Raw genomic sequence first — 10,456 nt, forward strand, 5'->3', positions numbered from 1 at the left:
TGAGAGAAATATACCGAATACCATGATATTTTAATGAAGATGAGCTCTCTCCTTTCATCAAATTTGTCCATGTGCTCTTTTCCTTCCACCCTCTCTCCCTCTCTCTCTCTCTCTCTCTCTCTCTCTCTCTCTTCAATCTTTTCTGCTCTTCTTTTTCGCGAGTATCCGGAGTTAACTCATCGAACTATCGATCGGACGAACATCCCTCGCACGTTCTCGTGTTGGATGGACGTCGAAGAGTTCCGAGTTATACAAGAGCCCATCTATTCACTTTTATATACGTTCTCGGTTACTTCAATACTAGCTCATCGACGTTACTCTCTCTCTCTCTCTCTTTCTCTCTCTTTTCCTCTCCCTGCCCCCTATCTTTTTCTCCCTCTCTCTCTCTCCCTTTTTCTCCCTGCCCCCTTATCTCTCTCTTTCTCTTTCGCCCCCCTATTTCTGTCTTTTTTTTCTTTATGTTTCTTTCCAACTATATACCACACATCGTATACTATTTTCTGTCTATACTATCACCACCTTCCCTTCTATCCCTCTCTCCTTTAACACCTCATTCACTTTCTCTCTCTCTCTCTCTTTCTTTCTCTCTGTCTCTCTCTCTCTCTCTCTCTCTCTTTCGTCTGTATTGGTTACCAATGCATGGGCAAACTCACGCAATCCCAAGGGAGAAAAAGTCATTAATTCTCTTTTATTTCGCCAGAATCGAATCCGTATCTCGACACGCGACACACACATGCTGTTTATATTGATTGACGTTGCGCGATTTAGTTTCGAGCGACACGTATCATTTCTTAAAAGACACTTTTCTGAAAGCTGCCGCGTCAATTATATATAATTGAAAGAAAGAAAAGGCCCTGCCGTAGAAATATTGTTACAAAATTGTATTGTTGGCCTAATAATATTTTATTGTCCGTGTTTTTTTTTTTTTTGTACGTACATTATAATTATCTATTAATCCAGTTTTTTCTATATCTATAAAAAAAATATTATATGAAGTGAAATTTGTTATACTTATTGGTATAACTGTAATAATAAGTATAACTTCTACTTAGTACATATTAGATTTTGGATATAAATAAATAATTTATTTCGTGAAAAAATAATATAGATATGTATGTGTGTGACTTCACAGTTATACGAAGTTATAGAGATTTAACATATAGTTATTTATATACTTATCTTATATATATACATATAATTTTATTGTAATTATTTTTATAATCAATTCATGAACTCGATATATTTTTATCGAATTTATTGAAAGATATATCCTTTTCGATTTTTCTAAATTCGAACGTGTTATACAAATTCATAAATGGATTAGATGATTCCAGAAGATTAGATGATTCCAAAATCGATGTTGAATATGAGAAAAAAAAAAAGAAAATTTCTTTTTATAGCCAGATCGTGCAGTCGTCGATTCCGTTGAAATGGCGCGGTCGTCACTTTTTCTTCGCGGCTAGAAGCGAAAGTGTTTTATTTGCCCGTTCCTATTTCACAGACTCTCGGTAAACCTCCACCCCTTTCCTACATTCACGAGATCGAGTTTCTACTTTTAGTGTCTACCAGTCTCTCTAGAGAGAGAGAGAGAGAGAGAGAGAGAGAGGTAATTAATTTCTCTAGCCAGGTTTCTTCTTCTACCCCTCTTCTACATCGTTCCACCTCTCCTCTCTGCTATTTCTTTTCGTCCTTCTTCTTCATCCACATCCTTACTGATTCTTTTAAAGAGGAACGAACGCAAAAGGAAATTTTGCAACTAAAGTTTATCTATTCATCGAGTTGAATTTTAAATTTCCATTATCATGCAAATCATCAGATTCAATTTTTTAATCTTCTACAATCAAATATTTGTTCGTATCTACAAAAATGAAGAATATATTATATGAAATATACATTATAGTATAATTATATTATATGCTAACAATAAACTTTATATTTTTCAGTGTGATATGATAAAATAATCGAATATAAAGTAACTATTAATGTTTGCATGACAAAAATCATGAAGAAAATAAAACAAAATATATAACTACATGAGTACGTTATTTAAAAGTTATATAAAGTTTTAGAGGGTAAATATTTTTTGAAATTTTATCTAATATTTTTTATATTTTTTGTCTCCCCCCTTTAGTTCAACGATTTTTCCAATATCGTCGCCAGTTAATTTTGAAACTGTTCTTCGTGTTTCTCTACAGTGAATGTTCGGCGAGCAAGAGGAAAGTTTTTACTGACGAATTTCTTTGACGTTAAATACGTATTATTTTTAGAGTAGCATGGTGTTTGGTATTTTTCCAAGCTCTTTTGTTCTTTAACTAAAATAATGATGTTCCTTATTAACTCGTATAATTTTAAAACTTCAACAATCGTTACAATATAAATTAATATTTCTTTAATAATTTTCTCTCATTATTTCCAGGTCTTTCTTTTTGGTCTTATTATTTGGTTCGTTATAGATAATTATTATTAACGAGTTAAAGTAAAAAATCGATTCGATGGCCTCGAAATTTATTAAATAACATCGTGAAACGTTTAAAAACTCGATGAATAAATCAGAGAACATATCTCGAGAAGATACAAGTTTCTGCGTATCTAATAAATACGATATCGAAATAAAAAAGAAGACATAACATTATTTTATAGTAATGTAAAATTTATTACATATTACTTACTATTTACTTTAATGTTGCTATCATCGTAATTTTCTATTATCATAAAATTTCGAACTTTTATATTTTTCAAGATCTCTCGGATATCATAGATATCTAAATTTTTTTAGGTAAACAGATACTTCATTCACCTTTTTTACATATACGAAAATACCTCGAGGTAACGAATTTTCAAGAATGTTTCAATAAAAATTTTTATGATTATCTACGGAGTGAGGTCACGTGACAAATTTCATCAAACCATCAGGAAGAAATCGAAAAGAAGTTCTCGGAGTGCACAATATTTCGTTATCTTTTTCGCTACTATAGTACCTTCGATATTTTATTTCAAATATTGTGAAAAATATGACCTTCCAATTGGTAGGTTATAATAAAACTTGGAATAGGTCCTTTGAATGAAACGATTGTGTGACCTCCATGAGAGACCTTCGACCTTAGCTACGTTTTTATCTTACGTTTATGCGTGTACATGTGTACGTGTACATGAATATATGTGTGAGACATTTATACGAGACTCGTGCGACAAGGAGATAATGTGAAATTTTTCTATGTACATCCAAGTATCCACTTTAACATGTTAACCCGTAAGAGTTATGTTTAATTGTACTTACATTTTATCCTTTTATCTAATATACTAGGTTCATAAAATATAAAAATAATAGAAAATGTTATTCGTTTGATGACTTAATTTTTTCGTTTTTCTCTTTTTTTATAAGTTGTTCATGATCACTTCAATATTGACAATCCTTAGTAACGATTCTATTTAATTAAATATAAATATAAAAATTAAATAGGTCTTAGATTTTGTTATTAATCATTTTTATTTTATTTGTATTATTAATCGTTTTGCGATTGACAGTAATTCGGTAATTTTTTCTAATTTTCCTGAATTACTCAAACATTATTTGATATAAAAAGACATGATATTATTTTATTTTTTATAAAATCTGTATGTATTGAAATATTTTATTTATATAAAAATCCGTGTATATTGAGATACATCCAAGGCTAGATTTAAGTACTTTTATTCGCTTTTTTATTGTCAATAATTTCTATATTCGATCATTTTATCATTTTTTATGCATGAAGACGCAAGTCGATTAAGACCCATTAAACATTAAACATATTTATATATGCACATGCTTTTGTATATGCCTTTATAGCACGAACGGATAATACAGTTGAGTAAATTTCTGGAAGATCATTAAGGTGTTTGGATATAACAAGATTGAGAGACGTCTCTATGTTTGTTTATCTTGTTGCTCTATGTTTGTCTTCCGCAACTGTCAAAGGTATCCTACTTGTCAGAATTTAGTTAATCGATCCTAAATTTAGATGCGTTAATATCGCTCCTATGGCACAGTTTTCATGTGTAACGTTTATGTCACTCGACAAATATTTTAAAATGGAATTTATATATAAATTTAATCGAAAGAAACATCTCTTTCTTCATTCCATGCAAATTTCACGAAAATATCGAAAATCTTTTAACTATTTAAATGGTATTCAATTTACTTTTTAATAAAGTATAGAGTTTATAAAGAATGGCGTGCCTTTCTCATCGATCTCGAAAAATAGAAAGAAGGTAATATTATCGGTTAAATCTGATCTTCTAAACTGACCTCTAATTTGCACTTTTTTTTTTAACGTTTAATCTTTCGATTCTTTATGTATTTATTCAAATGCATTTATTGCGTGTATTTAAGTATTCAAATCTCTGTCTGGTATCTTGAAGTCAAATAAAAAAGACGAAAAGTATAATCAACAACCTATTCGTTTTACAAAGAAATAAACTGAATAAGATTCCAGTTCGAAGAGCGAATTAAGAAAAAAAATTTCATGTAAAATTGATTTACGCCGTGTTTTTGATATTTTAACTTTCTGAAAAAGGTTCTCGTATCCTTTTTTCAACAGCTGTTTCGACTTCGTCTTCAATATTATACAGTCATGAGAAATAGTCAGTAAAAAGAAATCTCCTTTACATCGTTTTGAAGTCGTGCTTTCCTTTATTGTACTGTTTCTTTTACCCTCCTTCTCTTTCTCTCTCATTTTCTCTCTCTTTCTCTCTTTCTTTCTTTCTCATTTAATGAGAATATCTCTTGAGAAGGAATAAAAAAAGAAAAAAAGAAAAAGAATCCTCTTTTGCATCATAGTGCATACGAAGCGCGAAAAAGCTCACCATATTTCTGATCTCTTCTTTTTCTTCCATTTTTATCTACAAATGGGGATGAGAAGAAAAGAGTAGAAGCTTGGTAATTTTCTTCTAACGTATTTTCTTTATAAAAATCTTCCTCTTCGAGTGACTAATGTTGGAAGAACGACTTATTGCGAGATTCACCGGCAATATCTATCGTTATCAACCTTTCCTTTGTAAAAGAAACTTTTCCTTTGTAAAATCCACTTTTCTATTATATGCAGTATCGAACGTTCTCAAAATATGATTTTATTCATGAGTGTTTTATATATATATATATATATATATATATATATATATATATAATTATATATAAAACAAATATTTATATATGCATATTATATACATATATATGTGAATTATACATATATTTAATCATTACACGTAAAATATTCTCTAGAGAACTAATTTCATTTGTCTATAAATATAATAAACCATGCTTGGTTTAAATTATAAAGCGAAAAAAAGAATTGAAAAAAAAATATTGTAGAGTCCATACCGTAATATTGACAAACAATCAATATCGTAAGATAATAAACAAGTAACGTTTACATTTTTAAAACCGAAAGTGTTGCGCTTTCAGGAAGGTAACACGCGTCATCCCTTGTTCAGCACAATGCACTTTCCGCCCAGTTCTCAGGGGTATCGTAAACACGAAACGCTATCATGCGAACACATATACGTAGATACACGTACACATGTCGGCACTCATACTGCAGAGACCATAAAGTTTTATGTTCAGGCTGCTGCAAATATACCTACCCGTTGAAAAATCGTGGCTCTACATCGCACCCGTTTACCGCGTCATTCCGCACGTCCGTCTACTTTCATTTCCGAAAGAAAATTTGCATTTTTCTGCAGGAGTTAATATACTCTCAAAGTTTCTCGCACCCATGTAAAATAATCAGAAAAAAGAGTTACGATCGAGAAAATATATATTTGATAAATATCACTGTACAAGATAAATATGTTTTGAAATTTTTTCTTAAATAAAACTAATCAAATTCTCGACCATCTAATTTTGAGAGGTGAAAAAAACGAATATGACTAAAATTATATTAAGCTTTCATTTTTCATATATACTACTTACGGACATAAATGTAAATAATGCAATTATAACGCAACCAATAATAAAATAAATGTCACGATTTTCATCGTACAGAAACAATAATATACACGTCAATGATTCAACATTCCTGTATTCGATTGTACCAATAATGAGTTTTAAAATTTATATTCATTTTCTTTATGTTGAAATCAATACGTATTGACTATTTTCAAATCAAAAAGATTTTAATTGTCGACCAATGTATTCAACATATATTCGTATTCTTTAAATTTCTCTCTGCTATATCAATTATTATTATTATTAATTTTTACTCGATATTTTAATTAATGCGAAATTTAATAAAAAAATAATTTATTTAATATTAGATCTATACCAACATCTGTAGTTATTTAACATTGGTTATTTGTTGTAAATGTTAGTTAGTATGAATTTATGAACATAACAGGTATATAAAACACAGTTCTCGATAAACTAGAAACCTTCTGTCGTCTTTGGAATCGAAACTAGGCTAGCGTGTAGGGCAAATGGGAACACACACAATGGGTTAAGAAAATCGTAATACTAGTTGCAGCCGAATGTTAGAAAGGACGTTGTATGCTCGAAAGAAACTTATACATACACAGATATAAGTAGACACTTACACATAGAATTCTGTCTAATATATATATATATATATATATATATATATATATATATATGTATACACTTAGAGAATATCTGTACAAACTCAAAGATAGTACAGGAAGGTATCCCTTAGAAAGTAATATCCAGTACGAGTTCAATATTGGTTATTTCTATTGCGTAAAACGAAAGTTTTCCTTTTGTTCCAGATATTCTCTTCGAAGTAGTACACTGATATTCTCAGAGAAAGAAGAAGAGAATTGTTGCTGAAAGGCCAAGATAAGTACGATAAGTCCTCTTCGATGTACCGTACGATGAAACATCATCATAAGGAGCAGAAACAGACGAAGAAGGAGAAAATGTCAAGTTCGCCGTTTACTTTGTCGTCATTTTCGTCGCAGATATCATCGAGTTTCCACTTGTATGTTTCGAAGAGACGAAGAATCGACGTTTAAATCGTTGTCCTTTGTCGTCGATTTCTCAACAATTGACTACACGTATTCTCTATTTTCGAAAATATTCTTTACGATTTACCGACCTTGAAAAAGGTCTAAGAAAATTTTCACGATGAACGACACGTTGAATACGACTACTAGCATCATCAATTACACGCAAACAGACAGTACCAATGAGACGACGATACAAAATTGTCAGGCTGATTTGCCGATTCTTTCTCTGGTTACACAGATTCTTTACTCGATCGTTTGCATCATTGGTTTACTTGGGAATACTTTGGTGATATACGTTGTCCTACGTTTTTCAAAGATGCAAACGGTGACGAACATGTATATCGTTAACCTTGCTATAGCAGATGAATGTTTCTTGATAGGTATACCTTTTCTCGTAACAACAATGAGTACGAGAAGCTGGATCTTTGGGAACGTAATGTGTAAGATTTATATGACAACAACGAGTATAAATCAATTCACTAGTAGTATCTTCCTGTTCATTATGAGTGCCGATCGTTACATAGCCGTTTGTCATCCTATATCTTCTCCGAAAATGCGAACACCTTGTATATCCAGAATAGTCTCTTGTACCGCTTGGGCTAAAAGTGCAATCTTTATGATTCCAGTATTTCTTTACGCCAACGTAATGGAGTCACCTAAGGGTAACAGTTGCAATATTTATTGGCCGGACGATCGCGGTGGTCAAACAGCTTTCACTCTTTATACTTTCATTCTGGGTTTTGCCGTTCCATTGATCCTCATATTGATCTTTTATTTCTTGGTAATCAGGAAACTTCAAACGGTAGGACCGAAAAATAAATCAAAGGAGAAAAAACGTTCTCATCGTAAAGTGACCAAACTGGTGTTAACCGTCATCACTGTATACGTTTTTTGTTGGCTACCTTATTGGTTAATGCAAGTAGCTCTGATTTATACACCCCCGAAACAATGTCAGTCAAGCATCAGTATCGCTAGCTTTCTATTGGCTGGATTTCTTAGCTATAGCAACAGTGCTATGAATCCGATATTGTACGCTTTTCTTAGTGACAATTTTAAGAAAAGCTTTATGAAAGCTTGCACTTGCGCAGCAGGTAAGGACGTGAACGCGACACTGCACATCGAGAACAGCGTATTTCCACGAAGGAATAAAGCGAATGCTGAGAAGATTCAATCTAATCGTCATGTAACTTTGGGACAATCGAAACTCGAGTTAGAAGATGAGGACGTTGAGAGAGGTCTATTGGTCAGTAAAACTTCGACTACTACCGTAACGATGACATCACGATCGAATATTACAGTGACTAGTGAAAATAATCGAGATCATGCTAATAAAGACAAAGAAGGCTTAAAGAATGGGGCACAGCTCACTCTACTCACGCAAGTTTAAATTATCTTATTCAACGATGTTAAAGATAATATAAAGGAAATCATAAAAAAATAAATATTTGTGTCTTCTATGATAAAATTATTGATTCTCTATCAAACGAGAGTTTTTGGATGGAATCCAGAATTTCATGAAAGTTATTATCCTTGGAGATTAGCGACCAATACTTCGACCTCGATAACTTTCAATTCCTCCGAATACGGTCGTTCGTACCAAATAATGAAGTTTTTAAAGGGAATGTCGAAAAGAGGAAGAAAGATGGAGATTTTGCTGATCTAGGAACGACATTAAAGAAACGGAACAATCCCATTGCAGGAGTTGTCGTTGTCCCTCTCGTCGATGGTGAAACATTGGAAAACAATGACTTAATGGCCGAACATCCCGGCTCTTTTCCAAGAACAAGATCCTCTCCTCTTTTCGTTCTCGCGTTCAATAAAATCGGCTACTACTCAACTTGGTCTCTTATAACGTGGATGATCTTCGCGAGAAACTTTCTGCAGAAGAACATGAGAACAAAAACGATGTGTCGTACTCGAGTGCGGATTTAATGGTGCTAGATCGAGTTCCCTAGTTTGCTCTAGTGACTGTTCTTATTCTCTCATAAGAAATATATATATATATATATATATGTATTTATATATGTATTATTTGTTATTATATATGTATTTATATATGTACATTCATATATTTATATATAAATACATGTATATGTATATTTATATATATGTATGTATGTATTTATATATTATTATTATTATTACAAATTATGCAGATTCGTGGATCAATTCTTCAAATTTAACAGTGATTATAGCGCCGTGATAACTTGTAGAATATTTTTGTTCTTTAATTAATTCTTGTCAAATTGAAATACCAAAGAATTCGAACGATTATATTGTCATCGTCGATTTTAGGTCTTAAGTGTCGTAAAAAGTAAACTTCGTATTTTGACGACGAATTTCGATCATCGTATGTGCATGTGTAAATAATTTGAAAATCACATATTTGTGCTCGTAAAGACGACGTTTCATTTGCATTTTCAAGTGTGTCCGTATTTTCTCGTTGTCTTTCAGGTGGAATTACATGAATATAACACAGTCTGATATTATTCGTATCTGAAATTTAAATTTACAATGTGCTTGGCTGTATCCCATCGTGCCAAAAATAAATGTCGATGCTTCGCAGTCCGTAAAATTTGTCATTTCGTTAAAAGAAGAAAGGACATTCCTCATGACGAGTATCTGTCGATATTTTTTCTCGATCGGAGAAACAGTAAACAACATTATTTTTCCCAATGTCTATGATTACTTCGTGAAATATTCATCCTTGTCAAAAGCTCTCTATATTTATTCTCTAATCAAGTTAGCTTTTGATCTGTAAAGCTCTTCTCTAGTCCAATCCAATCTACCTACGGTCGAAGAAGTTATCCTCTCTTCATACAGTATGACTTTACGTACTATCGTTTGATTTGTATGTCGTCGAAAGTTATGATTCATTCATATTAACGACTATTCAGAAACGTCCAAAATAGAGAGCCGACTGTCAAATGATGTTATATATTTTTAAAGAATTCAATTAAAAAAAATTGAAGAAAATATATAAAATTATTTTCGAATTATTCATAAACGTACAATATAAAGTATAATATTTTAATGAATATATTGTTTTTTTTATCTATTATTTATCCAATAATTAAAATAAATTATCATCTATTTTTTATTATAAATATTCGTTTATTTTTCAAAGAAATAATTGACAAACCATACACATATTCATTCGTCTCATTTCTAAAAATATAATTTCAAATTTCGTATATACCTAATCTTTGAAATTTTTTGTAAAATAATTTTATCGGATAATTTCGCGAACATAATTTTGCGGTGGATGAGCCAATAACTTATCGCTTCAAACTTAACGGAGTAATTCGATAACTTGAAATACTCTTCCTCTCTTACTGACGTCGTACACTCAAGAAGAGAGAGATAGAGATATCGGATGTTGAAACTCATCGACAGCATCAAGAGTCTACGTTTCTGGTCTCCTAGCAATCTTCTAGCATTACTATCTTTTTGTCGA

The 10,456-nt window shown here is 31.5% G+C and overlaps 1 protein-coding gene across 1 annotated transcript in view; it reads left to right on the forward strand.

Annotated features, from left to right (window-relative positions):
* The window catches only part of LOC127064546 (somatostatin receptor type 2-like), a 54,212-nt gene extending 44,219 nt beyond the window's left edge, over positions 1–9,993 (forward strand). The window contains exon 2 of the mRNA XM_050995776.1: positions 6,760–9,993. Within this exon, the coding sequence (XP_050851733.1) occupies positions 7,118–8,386 (1,269 nt within the window). The 5' untranslated portion in view covers positions 6,760–7,117 and the 3' untranslated portion in view covers positions 8,387–9,993. The remainder of the gene's footprint in view (positions 1–6,759) is intronic.
* The last annotated feature ends 463 nt before the right edge of the window (positions 9,994–10,456 follow it).

Source organism: Vespula vulgaris, chromosome 1, assembly GCF_905475345.1.
Source record: "Vespula vulgaris chromosome 1, iyVesVulg1.1, whole genome shotgun sequence".
Classification (NCBI taxonomy): Eukaryota; Metazoa; Arthropoda; class Insecta; order Hymenoptera; family Vespidae; genus Vespula; species Vespula vulgaris.